The sequence below is a fragment of the Pochonia chlamydosporia genome, chromosome 5, assembly GCF_001653235.2.
Source record: "Pochonia chlamydosporia 170 chromosome 5, whole genome shotgun sequence".
NCBI classification, from domain to species: domain Eukaryota; kingdom Fungi; phylum Ascomycota; class Sordariomycetes; order Hypocreales; family Clavicipitaceae; genus Pochonia; species Pochonia chlamydosporia.
Genome location: NC_035794.1, coordinates 139,773 through 165,190, shown reverse-complemented (window position 1 = coordinate 165,190; position 25,418 = coordinate 139,773). Strand labels below are relative to the sequence as shown.

Below are 25,418 nucleotides of genomic sequence, written 5' to 3'. Positions count from 1 at the left end.
TAGGAGGGCTCCCTAAGGCTTAGGAACTACTCAGGTTAAAGCAGCCACAGCTTAGGAACCCTTTCAAGTTAGGAAATTGGGTCCGTCGTGATTCCGGTTGTATACTAGGCTGTTATTTTGTGCCTGTCTGTAGCTGCTACAGGGTGGCATTATGCAACTGGCCCATTCTGTAGCCAGCGGCTGGGATTGTAACACCTAGTCTTACTGCTACGTTTACTGCACCCCTAGCTTACAATTAGGTGAGCGATCTTTAACACAGAGTAGATAAGCATGTATCTCGTCTAGACATAAGGCTAGACACTATTAAGTCTCTATTGAGCTTTCTGCTAATCCTTACCTTAGAATCTATATTTCTCGCGTAAAGTAGCGTGCATTTATATAGTAAGTAGCATTAGATGTAGCGAGAAGCAGATAGGAGAAGTGTGATAGCGTGCGGTAGGCTTTATCTTATGCTATAATAAGCTCTTATGCTATAAGACAAATAGCTGGGGAGAATCACTTGCCCCTACCGGAGAACCTCAGACAACTTATCACATATATGGTTTGTGCAGTAACCTGCTAACCTATAGCTCTATATGTCTATAGCAGGAATAAACTGTCAAAATTCCACTTGACCTATGGCACCTAACTTCTGGCACAAACTCTGTAGAGAGCTCCGTGCAGCCGCGAAAAGAAACCCATAAACGCATTATTTTTGTGTCCTTCTAATTGACAGCAGGGATTTCGCTAATTAATCGCCAGCAATCCTAACAATAAAGTTTAACAAGTAAGAAATTTACTTATAAATCTCAAGATCAACCTGCTTAAAGTTATCCTTAATGTTGTCGAGCTGCTCGTAGTAGACGGGGTATTAATGTTCTCAGCAGATAGTTTTGCCGGTTTTGATTATGACTCCGAGTGGTGAGGAAAGGGTGTAGATCAAGTTACTGCGCCGTAAGCTGCCCCTAGGCTTCTGGTCTATTTTGAACAGGATTCGTGATAGAGTCATGGTTTAGACTAACACGCCTAGATTACCGCCGCTCGTCTCCTCGGACACAAGAGCAGAATGGAAAATACCAACCACGCATGCAAATGGATGACAATCTCCTCCCAAAAACAAAATGACATCGCATCCCAGACCCCCAACAACCCTAACATTCACCTCTCGCAGATCTTACCCCAAAACTACCGAGTCCACCTCAGCTCCGGCATTCAACGCCACGACCCTGAAAAGGCCTATCCGAAGGCCTCCATGGGGACTGCATTTCCTTTTCACCCTGAGCTTATCCCAATCAAGGCGATCGGCATCACCACAACCACCACCCATTGGCAGGCTACTTCCCATCACGGACCTCAAAAGCACACCATGAAAATTAACTGTGGGCTGCGCTGTCTTAAAAAGTTCATCTACGGTACTAGGGGGGAAAAAGAGTAAGCGCGAAGGTTGCTTGTGATTTTGAGCCAATTTATTTTAATACAATATCGTCAGATTTCCAATGTTTGCTTTTCCTTCCTTATGAGTCTGTACGGAGTAGTCTGTCTGTAATTCTGCCATGGTTTCCTTGCGATTCTGGCTGTGTAGCCTTTTGGCCCTGCCGCTGGCTCTAGCTGGTCATGGAGGGAGAATTCCCAGGAGTTACATTATCGAATTATCTGATTCTCAAACCGTATGTAAATCCCCCTCAAAAGAGCTTGAAATCTACTAACAAGCTCTAGTCTGCCGACAAGTTCGTCACCAACTTAAATCGCCATGGCATCGCCATCAAGCTCGACCGCGATTTATCCTTTTCCCTCTTCCACGGCGGCTCATTCAGCCTCTCTGAAAACACGCATGAAGCGGCTACCGTCAAAAGAATCTCATCCATGTCCATCGTGAAGAGCATCTCGCCTGTTCGCGAACTCCACCGCCCTCAACGCCAAGTTTCTACCGTTGGCGATGGACTTTTCGAGCGTGATGCCCAACTGAGGAAGCGGGCATCTCCCGAAGACGTCTACTACCCCCATGTCATGACTGGTGTAGATAAACTTCACAAGCAGGGATATTTCGGAACGGGGCTCCGTGTTGCAGTAGTAGATTCTGGCATTGACTACAAACATCCTGCGCTGGGAGGGTGCTTCGGCAAAGGCTGTCGAGTAGAGTTCGGGTATAACCTGGTTGACAAGACGGACGATCCGTACGACAACTGCGACGGCCATGGTAAGTACACCAGATGAGTGAACTTGAGTGTAGTAGCTAACACAGGTAGGAACTCATGTTTCCGGCCTCCTCGCCGCGCAGGCTAACAACCCGTACAACTTTACTGGTGTGGCTCCCAACGTGACTCTCGGGCACTACAAAGTCATGAAATGCCACGGCAGCTCTAGCACAGCCATGATCCTCGAAGCTTTCAAGAGGGCATTTGAAGATAAGGCAGATATAATCACCGCGTCTCTCGGCCTATACAGCGGCTGGGCAGAAGGTACGCAGTCCAACTCACCACCCATGACAAACACTAACTCCCACAGAACCATGGGGTCTCCTCATCGAAAAGATTGTCAAGGCTGGCGTTCCCTGTACCGTTGCCGTCGGAAATGACGGGCAGTCAGGCATGTTTCTCTCCTCCAATGGCATCGATAACCCTGCCGGCACGGGAGTCGGCTCCTTTAACAACTTGTACACGCCCATGATACTGTCAAGAGGGACATATAGCCTGGGCAACGGGTCAACCAGTGAATTCGGCTGGTCCATCTCCGGACAGTCAGATTTCGCCAACGGCACATACCAGCTCTACCCCTTGAGCCTGAACTCCTCTATCGTAGGGGATGGCTGCACATCCTGGGCAGCCAAAACAGATCTCTCCCGCAAAATAGTCCTCATCCGCCGCGGAGGGTGCAATTTCCAAATCAAGCAGGATAATGCCGCCAAAGCGGGTGCCAAGAACATCCTCTTCTACAATGATCGTCCTGGCGTAGACGCCTTTGAATACAAGATGCCTGGCCTCGTGGGTATAGGTATGGTGCCCGCCAGCACGGGAGCGAAATGGATATCTGCCGCTGCAACATCCAACATCACTCTCCATATGGTCAGCAATAAGTACGCCAAGACTATTTACAGCAACGAAGTTAACAAACAAGCCGGCGGCCAAGTAAGCGACTTTACAGAATGGGGACCGAGCAATCAACTCATGCCCGTGACAACCATCTCCGCCCCCGGAGGATTCATGCTGTCTACATACCCTCTCGCACTGGGAGGCTACGCCGTCGAATCAGGAACATCCATGGCAACGCCATACATGGCCGGCTGTATAGCCCTTATGCTTGAGGCGCGAGGGAAGATCTCCCCTGCTACCATTAAGGCCCTCTTCGCAGCTACATCTACGCCTAATGTATTTCACGACGGCGTGTCAGCATCTCCGTATCTCGCGTCCGTGGCACAGCAAGGCGCCGGCTTAATTAATGCTTACAACGCCGTTCACGAAACCACCCTCCTCAACGTGAGCAGTATCCCGTTCAACGATACTGAACATCTCGCCCCGGCGTGGATCCAAATCAGCAACACCGGCAACGTCACCAAACTGTACACGCTGGGCCATACCAGCGCAGCAACAGTATACACCCTCTCTAATAACCAGACCGTCCCACAGACCATCAACACCGGCTCCTTTATGGACAGAAACACCAAATACGCCTCCATCCAGTTCAGCAAACGCATCATCCGCCTCAGCCCCGGCAAATCCACCGTTGTTAAAATCACCGCCTCGCCACCTCTAGGTCTAAAAGCCGCAAGAATCCCCATCTACAGCGGATTTATTACTCTCAACGGCACGACTGATTCACTCTCCATTCCGTACCTCGGCGCCGCGACCTCCATGCGCAATGTGACCATCCTGGACAAGACGGCCAACTACCTCGCCTCCAGTGCTACCAAGAAGCGCGTCAAGTCAAACGATCTCTTCGTGCTGCCTAGCCCGAATGAAACGGCAGGTGCGCAAAATACGAGTAATCCCGTGTTTAATGTGCGGCTTTCGATGGGCACGGCGCTCCTCCGCGTGGATGTCAAGGCGAATGGCTCTGTGGTGGGACAAGTCGCTGGGTTTCCAAAGACATATCTCCCGCGGAGTGTGGACTCTATCGGGGTTCGACCTGTGCGGTGGACGGGCCAGTTGGCTGAGGGGGGGTTTGTCCCTGCCGGGACGTATTCTTTGGTTGTAAGGGCGCTTAAGATTTTTGGGGATCCGGATGTTATTGCGGATTATGATGTTGTTGAGTCGGAGAGGTTTCGGGTTGTGTATGCGGGGGAGAAGAAGGTGAAGCGAGTTGTGCGGGTGTAGTCATTGGACGGTTTGATTCTGTATATAGATTGAGGTGTAATTTATGGGTGTGGTGGAATAGACTAGTAATGGTTGAGTGTTGATACGCGTCTTCATGTGAATTTTTATCTGGGTTGCTTGGGTTTTATGTATGTGTTCTTGCGATTACGATGAAGCGTGCAGCTTGTATGGTGGGCGTATCGCAACCTGGATAGTCAACGCTTCAACTACCATTTCTTACGTGGAGAATGGGGCTGGCATTATCGCGCATGCCTTCTTCCACTGCTACCGAGTGTAATAGCAAGGAATACTACGAGGAGTTTGCCAAGAGGGGCTACTCCGTCAGCTTGAACAAGACTTCGCTTGACAAGATTGACACTAGCAAGAAGGCCCTCGGTGTCTTCTGCCAGAGCAACTTGCCCGTCTGGCTGGACCCCAACATCTACAAGGACAACCTGAAGAACTTCAAGAACGACCCCAAGAGTGCCATTCGTTTCTACAGGTAAGCAAACCAACTATCGCAATCCGACTGCACTGGTGTCGCCACGTACCAGCTTCTTACCCTTCTGGGTGAATTGGCCATGCTTCGTCCGTAGTGGATCATGAAGCTGAATTGAATGCAGTACCAACGCATTGAAAACACGCCTGGTAGTGAGACTTTCAAGCATGCTGTCCTTGTAGCTTTAACGATCTTGATGGAAACGGACTGTGCTCAGACGTCGCCGTGAACATGGATAGGCAACCAATTTAGAGCGCAATAGATATTGGCAAGACTGCTAGCAATTACGCACTTTAATATTGTTCTAGACGTGGAGATTGCCCTGTTTGTTGTCATGCAGAGAGTGGATGTATATTTTAGTTTCTAGTATGAAAATACTAGCACAGCAGACACGTCCAGGCAACCTAATCTGCAGCGTACTCAATTCAATCTTCCACAAATAGCTCTATAGCATTCCACCCTTCTGATGACTTAGTCCATACATTATGTGGGCGGAATTGCTCACACTCGGGGGTCTGACAAGGGAGCTAGGAAAAGGGGACTTGGTGTTTTCATTTGATCTTATAGCTAGCACACAGATAAAAGGGAGGTTCTTCCCCCTTTAGCTAGGAATTTAATTAATAGACTTAACTGTAATTTTCTAACTAGAGCTATTTACTTAGTGTATTTAATGCTTATTTACTAAATCTCTTATTAACTAAGAGCACCTTTCTTTACTGCTAGCTATACCTTACAGAGGTATACCACCAAATAATATTGCTAAGGTCTTTCAGAAAGACTAAAGTAATTAAAGATTAAATACTATATAATCTAGGCAATTAGAAGGATTTTAACTATTTAGACTAAAAGGAAAGTAATAATCTAGACTAAATTGCTAATAAGCTGCGTATAAGTGCGGTATTTTGCGAGCTACTCTAAGCTCTTAGGTGTGTTTATTTTAGGCCAACAAAGCATATAGCTAATTAGTTCTTTTGCATATAATGCCGCGGCTAATGCCGCGTATTCTTACTAATACTTATTCTTATGTAAGTCAGCATAATCACAGATCCCCCGGACAACTATACAAGGGAAATGTATTATTAGACTAGCTGCCTCTATTTTAAAACATAATGCTCTAGTCTCCCAGCAAAGCTATTCTCTTATTGCTGCGTGTTTTATTACCACGTTTACTAACGCGATAATGCCGTAGTATATTTAAGGGTTAGCTTCTTCGCGTGCCTTTCTTATTTCTTCCCATTCTAACAAACAGGCATTACACATTACTGCGGTTATAGGATGCTCGCGCTTAATCTAGAACAATCTGTCTGTACACGCGTTAGGTCAACCAAAACTTTACCGTATCCGTGCATTTCTATAGGTCGCCTCTTTAATATAGTCTAGATAGCTTAGGTTATTAGTTAATGCAGCTGCTCTTATATTCGCAACCGCAGTTAATAAAGATCGCGGCGGACTATTTAAGAAGCCCGTTTGCTGGAGCTTGCTATCCTTTATAACCTTTCCTATATCATATTAAAGTACCCCTCCGCAAGTGCCTTCCAGGTAGCTAGCCATAATATCTCCTAGTCGTACATCATACTTAGCAGATAGAATCCCTCCTGTAATGCCAACCATCAACCCAATGCGCAACAATCGGGAAAATGTTTGCATCATGTTAATCGCTACTATCGTGGCTGCCGTAGTGCCATATTGTCCGCCGGGAAGGCTAGCAATCACAACACAGTGTGTGCCAACCCAACCTAAGGTGTATAAGTTTATATCTGTGCTATCTTGCTCATCTAGGATCCCAAAGTTTTCATCAAGCATCTGCTTGGCTGCAGCAACCTCAGTAGGCAAGGCACATATCTAACCGATCTGGTACGCGTCGAGTGCTAGGGTCATGATATTTGTGCTGTCAGGTCTGGGCTTGCAAACAAGAGCCTGCCATCTCCAACTTTTCCACGACAAACAAAAAGCGTAAGAATTGTTCAGGAACGATGCGATGTCTAACACCAGAACGCAATCTAGGGCGTGGAACGGCAAGAAATTGATCGTGATCGCGTATTATTTGGGATGAAGTAACGAGGCTCTCGGTCATTTGGATGGTTTGTTGGATTAAGCGCCCAGCTACCAAGAAGGCAGCCAATGAGCGCCTGAATGACTCCAGTGAGGGGAGGAGGCACGGCAGCGAGGCTGTGGGGTTACCGCCTCAGAAATAATGGAATCTGCCTTCCCATCAGCCCATCACTCCCATGTATGGTCCCATGAGGGGGTTTAGTGTTCAGTGGAAAGTATTAGGAACTTGAACACCGGTAGTAGATGTGAATCGCCGATCGCCGTCCACAATTTTTGGTAGGTACGGTGTCGCAGCTATGCTATGCTGTATGATAAGATATTGGCATCGGCTAGCATAGGTAAGACTGGCTCCACAGTCAGCCTATACCTCCCAGCAGCCAGGCTCAAGCACAGAGCAAGGAACATACACCCACCGCCTCCGATCTATGTTTTACTGATTGCAAGGATGCTTCAAAATGTCGACATTTCATCTTTTTCCTCACTTAGTCCCTGAATTGCGTCAGCACATATGGAAGCTGAGCCTGGAACCAAGAGTCATCTCTGTTGAACTCGGGGACAATCTCAACCATGATTTGCTTACGGAAACAAAACAAGGGTGCAGCTTCTTCAGGCCTGGCGTCGAGATTGTGAAGAAAGAGACTCCAATCGACCTTTGCAAGACATACGGTCCCGTCCTGATGGAAATCGCGCCCAACATGGCCGTCCGCTTTACCTCTCTCGAGGCCTATCAGCAGTACGAGGCGGTCAAGCAGTCCTGTACATACCCGATATTTGCCTCCTCTGCGGCCCACCAGCAGTTCCTGGCGCTCAAGTCCACCGTTACATACGCGATATTCAAGGCCTCGCTACCAGCCGGCTTTAGTGTTTGCCGAGAGTCCCGATCCTGCTTGCTGCCCATGTTCACCAAGGTTCTCTCCAGCCATTCCGAATTATCGAGCAAAAGTGCGAAACTCAGTATTCCAACGTGGGTTAATTTTGCAATCGATACTGTTCAATGCAGACAGTACGACTTGCCATATATATCGAGAACACCATGGATATCTCAGATACGGAGTATGGTCGTTGATGTCGATGACCCTGAGACGATGCACAATAACTTGGACTCACGATACAGACCGTATCTTTCCTACATCGAGCACGACATGACCAGTCTCAAGCACCTTACCATAAGATACATGGAACCTAGATGGGACGAGTGGTACGACGAATGGCATTATTTGCTGGCAAACTACTATAATAGATGCGAACCATTAGTCCCCTTTTACCTCCGAATAATCAACCCACACTTCCCTGAAACGGGGGAGCTGAACCGAACAAATTATTTGAGCATCTGGCGGCAGGAAAGACGACTTGAGCGTGGGCCTTCTAACCATACCTTGCACGACTCCGACTCGGAAGAAGACTTTGACGTGTTAAACCACACGTGCGGGTGGATACACAATGGCAAGGACTGCTTGACAAAGTGCGGCAAAGTCACGAAGTGGTAGTGGACGATGGAGATTGATACCCCCTGTATATCGATAGTTGCCCGTGCCCACTCTCAAGAAGATAAGATGGCCTAGTCCGCTTGCTTGGGTTGTACAACCACCGTAATGTAAATATGAAATACTCGGCCGACTTAATTTTCGGCGCCACGGTCTGCGCCGGCGAGCTATTTCGCAAGCTTAGCCCCGAACCAACAGCCTCCGCCCCGACTTCAACGCCCACCACGCCCGCAATTCCCCATTGGCGCCCCTTGGGATGCTACCGGGATTCCGGCCTGAACCTCCTTGGCTTCAAGGTAGAGGTTCCCGGTGGAAGCAGCAATATTACCCGGCGAAACTGTTGCGAAACTTGCGGCGCTCTGACCTACACCTACGCAGGTGTCGAGAATGGTTCCGAGTGCTGGTGCGATAACTGGATTCCTGCATTGTCTGATTTACCAGCACCCGAGGATTGGTACGTTTCTCTGCCTGTTTCGAACTTTTGTAGATTGGAGAAAGCGTTTTCACTAACGTTGTGTGCGATAAGCAATCGAGCCTGCCACGGTAAGACGACTGAACTATGCGGTGGATTGCTCAGAATGAATGTTTTTGTCAAGACCGCATGACTACAGGGCAGTGAGGATAACTACACAACCCCCCGGGAACAATCTTCCAGCACCATGCTTAGCAGATCCATAGTCGGACTGGCATCTACAGTCCTGGCTGTTGTTGTGCAAATATCAATCTAATTCAATCTGCATTACTAGATGCCAAAATATTTTGGTTCTCTATTCATTGGCACATTCTGCTTCACCTTGGTCAGATAATTGTAATGGACTAGGCCCGAGAGTGGCTTCAATGTTGGCCTGCGCTCTCGCCTTCCGTGGGGACTCTTTGCTTGGGCGTGAAGAAGGGTATGCCGTCCACCACTTCGCTGCGGTAGTTTGAATACTGCAGAACAATCATCATGATGAATTCACTTTATCAAGTGTTGATATGTACTCGCAGCTCGAACTGAGAGTTAATTGAGAGTGCTTATTTTCTGCTATTTGTCTAAGTGTGCCTTCTCATGGCCTACTTTTCAACTCAAGTGAGTAGAGAAAAACTAACAAACGCCAGGAACCAAGCCGACATTGACTAATACCAGAAATTTGTTAATGCAACTGTACTGTCAGCCTATTCATTAGCTCATTTACATATCAGATACCATGATACGCAACCTCTCACCCCAAATGTTCAACGTAATCATAATTACCCCAACACCCGTCTCAAAATGGCAATTCCCTGAAATGGGTTTCGACCCCAACTTCCCCGGTTTCTTCCCTTTTCTACCCCAGCTTCGTCGCCACTCGGCCCCCACGCAACCCACTTCTCAATGTTGAAGATCCCTGGCTTTCACCTCCTCGACCCGGATGTACCAAATGACAAGGATCAATAAATTTGTCAGGTCGAGATAGACTTGGCAAAATCACGATCTCGAAAGCCAATGAAAGGGCAGCAATGGATACTGGCAATAAAACTTCATTACCGAGATACAAGACACAAAGATTGGCAGCATTCATCTCATTCTATTCCGCAACCTTTCTAATCTGAAGTTGGTCAAAATTATCATTATATGCACAATATGGCTTCAAGATTAGTCCAAAAGTACGAAATCAATGCCGATATGGGCGAAGGTTTCGGGCGGTGGAAGATGGTGAGTTGTGCCCATATCCGCATCATCCCTCACTAACACCATCCAGGGTCCTGACGAAGACTTGATGCCGCTGATTGACGCTGCAAACATAGCATGCGGGTTTCACGCTGGCGATCCTACCATCATGCTCAAAACAATTCGTCTGTGCAAGAAACACGGCGTCAGAGCTGGTGCGCATCCCGGACTCCAAGATCTATTTGGCTTCGGGAGAAGAAAGATGGAAATAGACCCCGGAGACATGTACGCCATGGTTCTCTATCAAGTCGGCGCTCTCAAGGCAATGCTGGACTCAGAAGGTGTACCGCTGTCTCACATAAAACCACACGGTGAACTCTTCTTCTACATGCAGAGGGACAAGGCTATCATGAGAGCAGTGCTAGAAGCCTGTGCACCCTTCAATGTCCCGGTGTATGCGTGTCAGAATCCAGAGCAAGAAGCCATGTGCAACGAGATGGGAATTCCTTTCCAAGGAGAATTGTACGTGGATATTGACTACTCGCCAGAGGGGAAACTCGTGCCTGTGTCTCAGTCTCGACCTTCTACGCCGGAATTGTGCTATCATCGGGTCGTTGAGGCTACGAGTAGAGATACAGGGACGGATATCAATGGTACGCAGTTTACTTTTGGATTTCGTGGGAAACCATTTAGTATTTGTCTTCATTCGGATGTGCCTACTGTTTTGGAGAATGCGCAGAGGGTGCGCAAGGCGGTGGATGATGCCAACAGGATGAGATAGGCTGGACTAGACATAGCATCGGACAAAAGAACCTAAAATGCTGGGAAAGACATAGAATTTTGTATACTAAACGAACACTGCATACTCTGGTCTGCGTAGTTGAAGTATTGATCAAATTCACCTGTGATCTCTTTAGTGGCATCACCTACCGACAGGAAATTACGACACGGTCTAGATTTCCCCGACTCCTCCATAGATTAGGCATTTCCAAGAAAATGACACGGAGTAGTACCATTGTGGTCGCCGTGCTGACTTTCAACCCCATATTCTACAAGATAAGGCGTTTGTGGCTGAAGTGGGCGGCCAGGGTCGAGACACCCTTCCGAACTGAATCATTTCCCAACCAATACTGTGCTACTGGCTATCAGCACCAGGGCTATAAAGACGAATATTGCCTCTTTGTGACCATTATGATACTATACCGCAAAAGTCTCGATACAAAATGTCTTGTCTGCCCTAGCTTGATATCACTTTCATGCTCATCGGCTGCTCTCCCTGACGACATAGCACCTTGAGCATCAAAATCTTACACAATCCAATATTTGACTTCACACCTAACCATTAATACTGTTTGGCCTTATAGTATAACAGTTACTACTGCTATCATACCAACCATATCTACAACCCAAAATGGCATCGACACCAACCCCTGGAACCGTCCTCCTAGTCGACGTAGACGGCCTCTTCAACGACAACCACGCCCCCAAATCCAGAGACATAGTCCTCGTCCCTCAACCAACAGACGACCCAGACGACCCCCTCCGCTGGACCACCTCCCGCAAAACAAGAAACATGCTCTGCGCACTCGCGTGGTGCTTCTTCGACGCCGCCATCATCTCCGGCCTCTCACCAGCGTACATCCTCATCGAGCAAGACACCGGCATTTCCATCGCCGACCTCAGCACCGGAAACGGCATCCTGTTTCTCTTTCTCGGCTGGGGAACCCTCGTCACGCAGTGCCTGGCGTTGAACTATGGCCGGCGTCCTACCCTCGTCATCTCCATGCTGCTTTCTATTGCTGTTACCGTGTGGACTGCGTATGTGAAGACAAGAGGGGAATTCTTCATCAACCGCATCCTCTTGGGGATTTTGTGCTCTCCGCAAGAAACGCTGATTGAAGTCGTTATTGGAGATATATACTTTGCTCATGACCGCGGGTTTTACATGGGTGCTTATAGCTGGACGTTGTGGTGTGGTGCTTTCCTTGCCCCAGTGGCTTCTGGGTATGTTGCTGAGAATTTGGGCTGGCGATGGATTCAGTACATACTGGCGTTGATCTCGGCTGCAGTCACGGTTGTGACGTTCTTCTTTTTCGAGGAGACCATGTTCTACAGAGACTTGCGTCCCGAGACAACGACGTTGAATCCAAACCAGGCAGTTGCTGCGGTGCAAAACGGCCCAATGGTATCAGACACTGAAAAGAAGCAAGATATCCTGGAGCAAGAGACTATCCCATCCACACTCATCACCACAGCAAACGTATCAAACATACCCCCCAGCACAAAGACATATCTACAGAAACTCAAGATCTGGGGGTTCCGCCACCCAAAACAACCCAACACATTCAAGCTCTTCTTCCTTCCTCTGCAACTCCTCTTCATGCTTCCGGGAATGGTATTCGGCGGTTTTCTCGTCGGCGGCATCCTAGCATGGTACAACGTGGTAGGCGGTTCGCTCGCCCTCATCCTCGGCAACGCACCCTACAACTTCAGCGCCAACAACATCGGTCTCACCTACCTAGCGTGCGTTGTAGGCGTCAGCATCGGTTGTTTCCTATCAGGCTGGATGTCTGATGCCCTCGCGCTACGTCTTGCCCGTCGCAACGGCGGTGTCATGGAGCCAGAGCAACGGCTGTGGACATGTGTCATTGCGCTGGTCATGCATCCTGCTGGGTGTTTACTCTACGGCGTTGGCGCATCATATCACATCCATTGGGTGGCGGTTGTGTTTGGTCTTGGTCTCATTTCTATCACTTTGCCGATGGGGGCTAATCTTGCGTTTACGTATATCCTCGACAGTTATAGGGAAGTAGCGGGAGAAGGATTGGTGTCTGCGATTCTTATCCGCAACTTGATGGGTGAGTTTTATGGATTTTGCACGCCTTGACGAAGGGCTGCTGACTTGACTTAGGATTTGCATTTGGATACGCCGTTGTGCCTATGATTGACAACCTTGGACTTCGGTATGCTTTTGTGCTGATTGCTGTTTTGGGATTGGCTTTGTGGTGTAGTGCTATTGTTATGATTTATGCTGGGAAGCCTTTGAGACGGGTGACCGCGAAGTCGTATTGGAATTTGGTTGAGAGATATGGTGCGACGGCGCATTGATGTGTGATGTGGATTGGGATTGGATGTTCTTGACTTTGTTTACATATTGTCGTTGCTGTTCGTGTGGTGCGTAATCGTAGATGATGTCACTATAAAATCAGCTAACTTTTACTTGTGTCTCTGTCGTCTCTTGTTGCCACTGTTGTTGGTGACGTGAAGCATGATTGCCGTCATTGACTGCCGAATGCGAATATGACGGATGTCCGGGGCAATGGATAGCGAAGCGTGCTGATAACCTAGCGGTTGATGTCCATTAGCCATCTCGGCTGGTCGGTATGCCTGGAGGTGGAATGATAGCTTCAACCTTTGAGACCCATCATGTACATCTCCATGAAATCAATGGAAGGAATGGCCAACGGGTTGAAAGTGGCTCATCGACGCCCGCGTTGTTCCCCCATAACCGATAATCAGTTTCTACCCCAAGTTGTTACCGATTTGAGATTAGTCTTCCCTGTAACCCCACACATTGCCATATTGAGCGACCCGCAGGCAAATATCGCAGCTCAGAGTGGCCAACTTCATGTTCATTGTCAAACAATGGCGATGCGTTCCGCTGCCCCGGCCTTTATATCAAGGCCTGCTCTTGGACCTCGCAATACTTCGGTCTGGCGCTGATATGTTATGCCGCTGATTCAGTTGTTTTCGTCCTGCTTTCTGTCTCGCCATGGGGTCAACTGACACATCCTCGTTGAGCAATATTCGCAAAGTCCTCATCGCCAACAGAGGCGAGATTGCTGTTCGATGCATCAAGGCTTGTAGGGAACTGCGAGTCCACAGCATCGCCATCTTCACAAATGCCGACGCAACTTCACTACACACAACGTTAGCAGATGAAGCAGTTCTGCTACCGGGAGAAGATGGCACTGCCTACACTGACGGGTAGGTCATGCCAGCTCCGTCATACCCTCACAGCTTTCCACAATGCTAACTACAATATCGCCTAGTGAGGCCATCCTGGCCATTTGCAAACAGACAGGTGCAGATGCTGTCATCCCTGGATACGGCTTCTTGAGTGAGAATGCCGAATTCGCCGATGCTGTTTCCTCCGCCGGCATCATTTTTGTCGGCCCATCTTCAGCGTCCATCAAGGCTATGGGCTTGAAGCATGAAGCTAGGGGCATTGCTGAGGCCGCTCGTGTACCCGTTGTCCCGGGCACGCAACTTCTGGCATCTGCCGCAGACGCCACACAAGCTGCTAGAAAGCTGGGCTTTCCCGTAATGCTCAAGGCGACTGGTGGAGGTGGCGGCATGGGACTCCAAGTGTGTCAGACAGAAGCCGATGTTGATAAGGCATTTGCCATGGTAGAGAGCCGTGCGAGCACTCTCTTCAAAAACAGCGGTGTTTTCTTGGAAAAGTACTACCCGCGCTCTCGTCACATCGAGGTACAAGTCGCAGGAAACGGGGACATTGTCGTTGCTTTCGGAGAGAGAGAATGCTCACTGCAACGGAGGCACCAAAAGGTAATCGAGGAGTGTCCAAGTCCGTTTGTAGAACGACACACCGGCCTCCGGGAGAAAATGGCCGAGGCTGCTGTCAACTATGCATCCCAGCTCAAATATAAGAGCGTAGGAACTGTCGAGTTTCTTGTCGACGATGAAACAGCCGACTTTTTCTTCCTTGAAATGAACACGAGGCTGCAGGTTGAACATGGAATTACCGAATTGTGCTACGGGGTAGATTTAGTACATCTCATGTTGCGGCAAGCCGATTACGAATGTGGCGGCCACCTAGGAATTCCCTCTGAGGTGCTATCGAGTCTGAAGAGATCATCTCCTCTGGGTTCTGCCATTGAGGCTCGAGTCTATGCTGAGGTGCCTCTGCGAGACTTTGCACCTAGCCCTGGCTTCTTGCAGCTCGTCCGCTGGCCCCAGGGGGATGGAGTTCGCGTTGACACATGGGTCCAGCAGGGTCAGCGAATCACGTCTCTCTACGATCCCCTGATTGGAAAGATTATGGTTCATAGCCCTGAAGGTCGTGCTGCAGCTCAAACGAAGATGCTTGCGACACTTGTCAATACTACCCTCCAGGGAACGCAATCCAACTTGGAGTATTTGACAAAGGTCGTGGCTTCCGAGACGTTCACCAGCGGAAGTACACTGACGAATTCACTGGCGTCCTTCAAGTTTGAAAGCTGCTCGCTCCAGGTCTTGGATCCGGGCGTCTTCACCACAGTTCAGGACTACCCAGGTCGCATCGCAGTGGGACACGGAGTGCCGCCGGGTGGTCCCATGGATGATGTCAGCGCTCGTGTAGCAAATATCCTGGTTGGAAATGATGTAGGCGTTGAGTTGTTGGAAATCACACTGGCGGGACCGGAGCTGTTGTTTCACGAAGCAGCAGTCGTCGCCATCTGCGGCGCTCAGCTTCCTGTTACTCTGGATCGCCAGCCTCAACCAATGTGGTCAAGGTTTGTCGTCGAGAAGAGTCAAACACTCAAACTGGGGAAGGTCGCAGGAAATGGCACCAGAACATATCTCGCCATTAAGGGCGGATTTCCACAAATTCCCAAGTTTCTCGATTCCAAATCCACTGCCCCTGAGCTTGGCTTTGGCGGCGTCCAGGGGAGAAAATTGCAAACACACGATATCATCGCCCTCTCCCCAGAATCTGCGGCATGGACTGCTGAAGCAGCTCCGTTTTCCCTGCCATCAGAGGCTATACCAGACTTTGCAATCACACGAGTCTGCTGTATCGATGGTCCATTCGGTTCCGACGATATACTAACCCCCGAAGGCCGCAAAACATTGTACGAAGCCGAATGGGCTGTCAGCCATAACAGCGGCCGAAGCGGTGTTCGTCTGGACGGGCCGCGATTAAAATGGGCACGCACTTCTGGTGGCGGTGGCGGATCTCATCCATCCAACGTGTTCGACTATGGTTATCCTAATGGTGGTGTCAACTTTACGGGCGAGTCGCCCATAGTCTTTGCCCATGACCGTCCTGATCTGGGAGGATTCGCTTGTCCAACTACGGTCTGCTCGGCCGAGATGTGGAAGGTTGGCCAGCTCAAGACTGGCAATAAAATACAATTCCGCTCCATCTCCTATGACAAGGCCCTCCAGATTGCGAAAAACAAGGAGAAGTACTTCGAGGCTCTTACAGCATGTGCGGGGGGAAATGTCTGCCAAATCCCGTCGCTCGATGTTCATACTGAAGACGAACCCCCATGCTCCATACTGCACCAAACGGCACCTTCGGGGAGTCATCCTCGAGTGACGTACCGTCAAGGCGGCGACACGAGTATCATTGTCGAGTATGGTGATCAGTTGCCAGACCTTCGAAACACAACGTGCGTCCAGCTTCTTGCCAAAGGGCTGTCGGCAGCAAGCCTGGATGGCGTGCGTGGTGATCCCAACTTTGCGACGCTGACGGTACGGTTCGATCCTCTCCGGATTGAGCGATCCAGTCTTCTGGAGAAGCTTGTCCAATATGATAGCCAGATTGGAGAGACCACAGGCATCAAGATACCCGCTCGGGAGATAAGACTTCCGGTTTGCCTAGACCACTCTTTGCTTCGGGAGTCTGCCCAGCGATACATGGACAGCATTCGACCCACAGCTGCCTACATGCCCGACAACATAGAGTATCTACGCAAAAACAATGCTCTAAAACACCGTACAGATGTCTTTGACTCCATCCTCAAAGCACCATGGCTCACCGTGGCTGTGGGGTTCTATGTTGGAACGCCCATCATGTTCCCGCTTGATCCCTGGCGCGTCTTGACAGGCCAGAAGTACAACCCCAGCCGAGTCTACACACCCAGCGGCTCAGTCGGTCTCGGTGGCTCGTTGGTAGCCATTTATCCTGTAGCTGCGCCAGGAGGGTACCAGCTCATGGGTCGTACGCTGGGTGGTTGGAACGCAGCTGGAAACCGCCCAGGCTTTTCGCCAGAACGACCATGGCTGTTCAACCACTTTGATCTGGTCAAGTTCTATGAGGTGTCGGAGGACGAGTATAATAAGATTGAGCGCAACTTTGAGGCCGGCCGCCACATCTTTGACATTAGAGAGACAACCATTGATATGGATGAATACATAGCCAAATTTGACGAGGCAGCCAAAGATGCCGAGTATCAAGCTTGGAGAAAGCGCCAGGCTGTGGCAGCAAAGGAAATGGGAGAACTAGAGCAGACGCTTTTCGAGGAATGGACGGCGGCAAAGAACGCAAACAAGGATGATTTAGCGGCTGAAGTCGATGACGACGGGTCTGGTAAGATGGTATCAGTTGAAGCCCCAGTAGATGCCAATGTCTGGAAAGTGCTGGTCAAGCCAGATGATGTGCTGGAAAAGGGGCACACGGTGGCTGTGCTTGAGGCAATGAAGATGGAGATTAACCTCGTTGTCAGCGAAGATCAGGCTGGCGCCATAGTGACCAAGATTAGCCAACCTCCAGGAAGCGTAGTCAGCCCAGGAGCAGTTGTGATTAGAGCCAGAAGGCAAGATTGAATGGATTGGCGTTGGAAGCTGGACAAATAAGGTTGGAATCGAATTGAAGTGATGTCCATAAAGCTGGTTAAGCTGGCAGGGAATTTGGAAACGGCAAACAGCAGACAAATGTGTTCATAAACAGGTTGATCATTTGAAAGGAAGTCGACATCATCAGTTTGACTGTGCATAACTGATACAAGATCAAGATGCCAAATCAGACTCCACGAAAGTCATCGGTCGGGTCAACTGGTGTTTTAGCAAAAGAAGGTGGTGCCAGGCAACTTGCGAGTCGCGACTTCCCCACAAACAAGCCACGTGCAATCTCCAATTCTTTGTGCGAATGTCTCCATTTTCATCTTCACCTTCATCCGTGATATTCTGTTCTGCCTTTGACAGACATTGGCAATTCAATCCATCGGCATCGTTTTATACGTCTACATCCAAGAGCTTTGATGTCCGCCGCCCTGTACTGTACATGACATGTCTTGTAGTCATGTCTTGACAGCATCCACAACATCCACGATATTCACCATGACGTATCGCGCGCATGCACCCATGTCCATTTCACCACACCAACGCAGTGTCACATTCAAACAAGCAAGATGAATGGCCGCCCAAGACTTCCCGTGGCACCTTGCAAATTCTGCAACAGAGTGTTCAAACGTCAAGAACACTTATCTCGCCATCTCCGTACCCGTATGTTGTCAGAGACGTACCCTTGATTGAGTTGTCGTGCATCAGTGACTGCAACCTTACTAATTCGGACTTATATCTAGACACCCGAGAGCGCCCATTCGGTTGTGCTTGTGGTCGAATGTTTTCAAGACAGTAAGACATTACTTTGAGCCTCTTTGGACATGTGCCAATGATTCGACGCTTACTTGTTGACCCTCACCATTATTAGAGACCTACTCAATCGGCATCGTCGGCTCTCACAATGCTCAGTTACCACTGGGGACTCGCATCTCAATGCAGGTTCGTCCATGGCTCCGGCCGAGATCTCCCCATCTGCGTCCAACACCAGCCAGGACCAGCCATTGTCATTCTCTTCTTCGTTTCAGCTTGACGGCTCGTTTCCTTTGACAAGTGTAAATGCCAATGCAGCAGCCGCTGCCGACACTGGGCAGGACATGAGGCCGAGAAACCTCAGCTCTACGGAATATTCACAAAAGCAGCTCATGGGGAAGTTTTCAGTGCATGATGGCACAATGAACGCTCAGCAACACAACGCGGATCAGGTCCCCGGCGAGTACATGCTTAGTCCTCGTCCCAGCCAAGCTTTGGACATGGGCATGGAGCCTAGTGTCGATGTCGATTGCAACTTTATGCAGCCTCAAGCCTTTGATATCGACTTTCTCCCCAATGAAACAGACATGATCAGCGACTATCTTATGGGAGTGTTCCCCCAAATGGACTACCAGGATGCAATGATGCATGATCTGTCAGATAGTTATGGTGGCGGCACCGACTCACTAACAGGGGCAGCACGTAGCTCCAATCACGCCGACTCTCCAGCTCTGGTGCAAAGTACTGGCCCAAGCAACCAGTCTCAAGCCTCTGTCGATCAACCTCGTGCTATTGAGACAGAGAGGGACGAAATAACTGCATCACGTCGCGTGTCGACGAAGACCGGCGGATCGCTAGATGCAATTGATGATATCGTGCCAACTAATCCTTGGGCCATTTCCTCGGCTGCTTACGAGAAGCTCACCCTCATAGTTTCCATGCACGAACATGTTTTGCCAAAACCTTTCATCCTTCCGAGTCGACAACGGTTATCGACGTTTGTTGCAAGTTGGATTCGTGGCTTTCATCCTCATCTACCTTTTATCCATCTACCGACCACTAATTTGGATTCCATGTCGCCAATGCTACTATTGACGCTTGCAGCTACCGGCTCATTCTATGGCTTTGAGCATACATATGGTTATGCCATGTACTTCATTGCGAAATCTGTCATCAATGAAGAGCTCGAGGAGCGACGTCGACTCTCTACTTTGCAAATGCTTCAAGCGTTTCCACCATACGCGGAGCTCCGCACCAACTCTTCACAGCGGCCTGCAAGTCACTATTCAGCATCTTCCACGCCCGTCGACACGGAGCTACTCCAAGCCCTGCTAGTACTCGTCCTCACCATGTCATGGCTCGACGGGCCACTCGCCCAGGACGCACTGGCAATAAGCAGCCAACTTACCGCACTCACTCGTGAGGCCTTGAGAGGTCAGCCTGCTGAGACCGTAAAGCATAACTGGGTGGATTGGGCTCGTGAAGAAGAAAGGCGGCGGACGATACTCTCCGCCTATTTTGTGCTCAATATCCAGACCATTTGCTTCAACGTGCCGCCTCAAATCGCCAACTCGGAGATTAACTTGGCACTCCCATGCTCTGAAGCTGAGTTCAAGGCACCAAATTCAGAGTCATGGCGCCATCTGCAACAGAAGCATCGCCTCCTGCAACCCCAATTCCAGCACTGCCTCAAACAAATTCTATCTGGAAAGCCACTAGCAAACCAAGAATCGGTGACGGAATTTGGAAACTATATGCTAGTTCAGGCCCTGTTGATGCACATATACTTTGAACGTCAGGCGGCATCCGGACTCTTAGACTCCCCGTCGAACTTTTCGACTGACACCATAACACTATATGATACAGCTCTGGGCGCGTGGCAATCATGCTGGGATACAGCCATTGAGTCCGCTCTCGACCCATCAACATCCCCTCACGGTCCATTGGCATTCAATTCGACCGCGATTCTTCGCCTAGCTCACATCCATCTTGGAGCCGCTGTGCAATCTCAAACTGCCCTGCTCACACGAGATCCCAGAATGATTGCACAGGCATTTGAACCACAACAAAATCCTATCCCCCTTCGTTCCTCTCACCTGGACCAGGCTGTCCTACATGCCATTTGCGCGCTGAGAATTCCGGTAAGAGTGGGGATAGCATTTGTTGCTCGGGGTCGAACAGGCCACTGGAGCGTTCAACACGCCATCAGTAATTTTGCTTGCGCTCTGCTCCTCACCCATTGGCTCGAAAACATCTTTTGTCTTGTCTCGTCTGATGGACTGGATGCACTGCGGTCTGAAGAGAAGCGTCTTCTCTCCACAATTGATCGGCTTATTGAGGAAACTCATTTGGAGGGTTCTCTAGGCCCCAAAGATCGCTACCCCAGCCGTATACGGCGGCTAGCTGTCGCTGCCGTAAAATTGTGGGCGGAAACATGCACAGGTATTCAAGTTTTCGAGATTGTTCATGTCATTGGAGAAACACTTTCTCTTGTGGCCGAATCGATAGAAGGCCGCCTGTAATGACACCCCAGCGATGCACTGCCGTTGTGCCCATCCAGGTTGCACATGGGCAAAAATATCATTAAAGCTAAAACGCCATGTATGTCATACAAGGACAGAAGGCTACATGGTTTCGTCCCTTGTAACCCGACCAGTCCCCTTGCGCTGAGGCTGTACAAGAAAGCATCATCTGCAGCTACAGTCGCGAAGAGAGCAGGATATACATATGCGAGCTTCATGTTAATGGCTTTGACCAACGGATGGCCTATAATTTGAATTGTGTGATTAGAAGTAGGAGCAGTGTTTGGGTCCCTTTCTGCATTTCTAAGCTATCTGCTACACTTATATGATGATGGGACCTTGTACAATCCTGAATAGCCCCCAATCTGCAATACATTGTATTCTGAATCAATGCCAATCAGCGACCTCAATAGGGAGACTTGTGAGCGGTGATCCTATTGTTGAAGACGCCTCGCAAATCATCTACGCAGGGCCAACTTGAGGCGATTGACATGCCACACGGCTGTGAATCGGATTATCGCGAGTGTCCTATGATTGAAACATTGTCTACGGCTTTACTTGCTCCTGATTATAGTTCACATATAACAGCTCACACACAAAACGTGGCTAGCACGGGGGGGTTGATGCCGCGATATTATTCCAAACCACATGATAGCAAACTCTTTGTTTACTTCTGGTTTTGTGAACGGATGTAACTCAGACAATCTATCTGCATCAGTGGATCGTTCCTTTTGCCAGGCCGAATTACTTAGCGGTGCTTTTCTCCGAGAAGCTTCCCCCTGCGGACCGGCCAATCTGGTCTCCTAACCGCAATCAAGGCACGAGGCTATGCTGTGCGGAAGACTTTTGAGACAGGGAAGTAGGCTCCGGGCATTAACAAGCTCACTAGACTTATTTCGTCTCCGATCGATCACGTTATGGCAACACTTAGTTACAATTACTGCATGTATTGTTGTGGCTGTCTTTATCATAATTGCCCAGCAGGTTACTAAACACTGCCATCGCGGCTGTGTCTTCTGTTGAGAGAAAAAACATCCGAATATTAACTCATTCATTTCCACGCCCGGAGTTGCCGTGTATTGCCTATATGCCGTTCTCTTTGCAAAGCTCTTAGAGGAGAACGACAAGGGAACGCCACATAACGCCCGTTGCTGCTGGATCTTTGCATTGTGGCAATCATTTATTTTCGCCACAGACAAGTGACAAATACAATCAACCAACCATCCAAAGGCGTCTACTCCTTGCATTTTGGCTAGATCAGAAAAAAGTCACCCGCATATCCCGACCTTGCAGTATACATGTCTGTCCCGAGATTAAGCAAGACGGCCCGAGAAAATAAGCATTACCTGAAGAGTGGCGGAGGAGCACATGCCCTCCTTCTGCATTCATGGCTCCATACTGTAAGAAGCTCTGCTGGCAGGGTGCAGATGGCGAATGCAATGTCAGCAATCAAGGCAATAGTTTAGAATCCTACATCAATGCCTTATGTTCTTGACAAGGGCTAGAGTTGGGGGTCAAGTCTGATAGGCGCGCCACTAAACTTCACCGACACGGGATGCTGACTACTTTTGGAGTTTGCCTTCATTATCGGGCGACGTCGTCCTGTAATATACGAAAGGGTCATTGAGGAGGCGGGCGACGGGCAAAACCTACAGTCAGGCCTCAAGAATGAATGGTTCGTCATCTCTGACAAAAGAGGATGTAAAAATTACCAAGCAGGATATCTTGTCGCCGTGATGAAGAAAATCGGATAACAACTTCACGTATAAAGGGATACGTTTTGCCGTTCAAACCACTCACTCCTCATTAGCAACAATCACCCATTTCCAGCATTTTAAGCCTCGCCTACTTTAAACTTACCCGTCCAGAAGACTCCCTCTTCAGTAAGCGCAAATTTCAAGCGTATACTCTTATTATCTACTTACGAACCTTGCAGAAATGTTGTTCAACAAGATTTCCGTCTCTGCCATCAGCGCCTTCGCAATCGTTGCCAACGGCGCTATTCTCGAGATGTACTCGGACAGAAACTGCCAAAACTCCGTCGGCTCCCGCAACGTCTGGGACAATAGCTGTGCCACTGGCGTGCCCGGATTCCAGTCCTACATCATTACCTATCCAGGCGGCGGCGACCAGGCCATCACGACATACAGTCGTGCTGCCTGCGCTGGCCCGCAGACTACGTGCAATTATGCTGGCAGCACTGGCGTCTGTTATCCTTCTTTTAATAGTGCTGGTGGTAGCAATGCCATTGGGTCGGGAATTGCTTGTGGCTTTGTCTGAGGCACTTGGGGTGCAATGCGGCGACAAGTATGGTGCGAATAACAACACACGGTACTATGGGAACTATCTGTGCCAACAAGTATCATGTGTTATTAAGGGCTTGAAGTCACTATACTATGCTTGTCCCTTGCTAATGCTTGTCTGATAGCTAAGTTTGTTTGCGGGGACATCAGACATGCACCTAGGCTAAATATGATAGAATTATGCTAAACAACCGTTATAAAAGTGCAATGTTATTCTTCTGGAGACGTGGTATTCCACTGCAGCTGCACCAGGATACGTACACGCCTCAGCAGTAAACCTCGAATGCAGTAGACATACCATCCAACCAGCATCACGCTACGGAAAACACAGGCGGCCATGTAGTTGAAAATGTTTCTATGAAAGGTCGCATCTTATGGTTGCGAGATAGGTGACATCGTGAGGTACCACCTGTGTATGCTATTAATCTAATAGCCTACGGTCACTATGGCTGAGACTGGTAAGGAGAAAAGGAAAAGGAGAGCAAGAAAGTAAGAGCTCGCAGAGCTCTTGTAAGCTTGTAAGCTTGCTTCTGCTAATGTCGCTTATTGCTTGGGGGTTACCAGAGACAAGGTCAGTGATAAAGGTGAGAGCGCAAGCCAAGCCACCATCCATCAGGCTCAGCCCATTACATAAGTTAGCTGTAGATCCAAAATGGTAGCGTGGACTTAACTAGCGGGGTGATAATTACGTTGTAACGGACCAGACACTATCAACCGATAAGATACACGCTTTATATCTTGCATATAGTGGGTTAAAGAATCCGTAATCTGGCAGAACTGAGATAATTAGAGCGAAATATTATGGTGGCCAGTTTTGGTGTCGTTGCGGTCTGGTGCTTTAGATACAGCCATACAGCCATCGTCATCGGCCTGCAAGGTCCCACCAGACACCAGACACTTGCCGCCTGTGGCCGCCCGCCCCTAGTGCCTTCACGCGCTGCCTAACCCCAACCCTAACCCTTGTGGGACAGCCTGTGCATCCTGTGCATTGTGTGCATCACACACTTGGAGATATGTTCACAGACCGTTAAAAGATGAAAAGGGCTGTCTTGTATCAACTGAACTGTAGGTAATACCCGCTAATGGAACAGACACTTAGCATCTGGTCGATCGATTTCTGTTTTTAACAAGACGGTCTGTCTTCTCCCAGGTTAGTCTCTTCCTCCGAAAAGCGTCCAATGGACCGAATCGTCGGGTCTGATGGGAGAAGGAGATGCCAGTTTGCCTCAGCGTCCAACTTGCGCGCTTCTCCGCCCAACATGGCCAAGAATACATGTAAGCTGAGTCTCGTGATGGTCGTCTCCCGGTTAATTTATATACAGCGCATCTTCCACTTTCGCTTCATCCCTAGACGTCAGCGTCTCCCGCAGTTGCTCCCGACGTTCGTGCTGACATGCCATGTGTCCATGCCTCTTTTAAAGCATAGCTCCCAGGTGTTATTAATAATCCATCATGGTCTGGCATGCTGCTTGGTGCATTGCAGAAGTAAATACTAGCCTTGTTCCGTCATGTCCGACCAGACGTGTATAGCATGCATGCAGCAGCTACCAACACAAAATGCAGAGTGCTAGTCAAATTTGGCTACGTGGATTTTTGGACACAATTACCTTTTTATATATACAACAAAAAAGGGGAAATAATCATCCCTGTGCCGATTCCATGAGTCGACACACGCCAAGTTGTAGGCCGTCCGGAGATAACAGGGAGTACTTTGCACGACTATTTTAGGTGTGGCCAATTGCAAAGTACTACCTGGTCTAGAGCTTCCAAACGCCATGGCCACTACTTCCCGCCCCTTGAGGCTTAACCTGTCAAGAAGTCATTGGCCTCAGTTAGCAGGGGAGGCAGTCTAGACTCAGTGCTCGTGGTGGGAAAAGGAAGCGCTTGTATGTTAGAGGTACCGACTGATGTTGTTACACAAGGCAGCCCGGTGTAAGTAGATGAACAAATAGCCAACTTACTTGCTGCAGTGCTTTCTTTTTGGTTCGAGCAACCAATAGTAGTAGTAGCAGCAACAACAAATGGCTGGCGCAATTTGAGCCTGCGGCATATCATATCCTGTTTCTGAGCGTCGACTGTTGGCCGAACAGCTATTCACATCTCCCAATAACAGTCTCTGGATGTACCTTGACTCGAACATTACGCTGGAGATGTGATGTGACTGTGCCACACCCCACCTAATGTTTGGTTTACGTACGGAGTAGTTGTTGCTTGTCAGCACAAAGGCACATCAGCACAGCGGGCTCCCCTAATATTAACCCCAGGTATAAGCACCTTATACACCACAGTAGACTTCAGCTCAACCCCGTGGCAAGAACGCACAGCGGGAGGCCATAAG

At 49.1% G+C, this 25,418-nt stretch overlaps 9 protein-coding genes across 9 annotated transcripts; 8 read left to right on the top strand and 1 right to left on the bottom strand.

The window, feature by feature from the left end:
• Positions 1 to 1,532: 1,532 nt before the first annotated feature.
• On the top strand, positions 1,533 to 4,289 carry VFPPC_05384 (subtilisin; the record flags this gene model as incomplete). Its single annotated transcript, XM_018284590.2, has 4 exons — positions 1,533 to 1,646; positions 1,696 to 2,176; positions 2,226 to 2,438; positions 2,485 to 4,289. The coding sequence occupies 4 exons, from the start codon at positions 1,533 to 1,535 to the stop codon at positions 4,287 to 4,289; spliced, it is 2,613 nt and encodes an 870-aa protein (XP_018141354.2).
• Positions 4,290 to 6,276: 1,987 nt separating this feature from the next.
• VFPPC_05383 (hypothetical protein) lies at positions 6,277 to 6,570 on the bottom strand (the record flags this gene model as incomplete). The annotated part of the gene is made up of 1 exon (XM_018284589.1): positions 6,277 to 6,570. The coding sequence occupies one exon, from the start codon at positions 6,568 to 6,570 to the stop codon at positions 6,277 to 6,279; it is 294 nt and encodes a 97-aa protein (XP_018141353.1).
• A 704-nt stretch (positions 6,571 to 7,274) lies between these two features.
• On the top strand, positions 7,275 to 8,306 carry VFPPC_05382 (hypothetical protein; the record flags this gene model as incomplete). Its single annotated transcript, XM_018284588.1, has 1 exon — positions 7,275 to 8,306. The coding sequence occupies one exon, from the start codon at positions 7,275 to 7,277 to the stop codon at positions 8,304 to 8,306; it is 1,032 nt and encodes a 343-aa protein (XP_018141352.1).
• A 1,736-nt stretch (positions 8,307 to 10,042) lies between these two features.
• On the top strand, positions 10,043 to 10,714 carry VFPPC_05381 (LamB/YcsF family protein; the record flags this gene model as incomplete). The annotated part of the gene is made up of 1 exon (XM_018284587.1): positions 10,043 to 10,714. The coding sequence occupies one exon, from the start codon at positions 10,043 to 10,045 to the stop codon at positions 10,712 to 10,714; it is 672 nt and encodes a 223-aa protein (XP_018141351.1).
• A 630-nt stretch (positions 10,715 to 11,344) lies between these two features.
• VFPPC_13830 (major facilitator superfamily protein) lies at positions 11,345 to 13,041 on the top strand (the record flags this gene model as incomplete). The annotated part of the gene is made up of 2 exons (XM_018291602.1): positions 11,345 to 12,791; positions 12,845 to 13,041. 2 exons carry the CDS (start codon positions 11,345 to 11,347, stop codon positions 13,039 to 13,041), a joined length of 1,644 nt encoding a protein of 547 aa, XP_018141350.1.
• A 664-nt stretch (positions 13,042 to 13,705) lies between these two features.
• VFPPC_13829 (urea amidolyase) lies at positions 13,706 to 17,487 on the top strand (the record flags this gene model as incomplete). The annotated part of the gene is made up of 2 exons (XM_018291601.1): positions 13,706 to 13,920; positions 13,986 to 17,487. The coding sequence occupies 2 exons, from the start codon at positions 13,706 to 13,708 to the stop codon at positions 17,485 to 17,487; spliced, it is 3,717 nt and encodes a 1,238-aa protein (XP_018141349.1).
• A 965-nt stretch (positions 17,488 to 18,452) lies between these two features.
• VFPPC_05380 (urea carboxylase) lies at positions 18,453 to 20,777 on the top strand (the record flags this gene model as incomplete). The annotated part of the gene is made up of 1 exon (XM_018284586.1): positions 18,453 to 20,777. One exon carries the CDS (start codon positions 18,453 to 18,455, stop codon positions 20,775 to 20,777), a length of 2,325 nt encoding a protein of 774 aa, XP_018141348.1.
• A 1,938-nt stretch (positions 20,778 to 22,715) lies between these two features.
• Positions 22,716 to 23,057, top strand: VFPPC_13828 (hypothetical protein; the record flags this gene model as incomplete). The annotated part of the gene is made up of 1 exon (XM_018291600.1): positions 22,716 to 23,057. One exon carries the CDS (start codon positions 22,716 to 22,718, stop codon positions 23,055 to 23,057), a length of 342 nt encoding a protein of 113 aa, XP_018141347.1.
• A 1,201-nt stretch (positions 23,058 to 24,258) lies between these two features.
• VFPPC_05379 (hypothetical protein) lies at positions 24,259 to 24,576 on the top strand (the record flags this gene model as incomplete). Its single annotated transcript, XM_018284585.1, has 1 exon — positions 24,259 to 24,576. The coding sequence occupies one exon, from the start codon at positions 24,259 to 24,261 to the stop codon at positions 24,574 to 24,576; it is 318 nt and encodes a 105-aa protein (XP_018141346.1).
• Between the last annotated feature and the right edge of the window lie 842 nt (positions 24,577 to 25,418).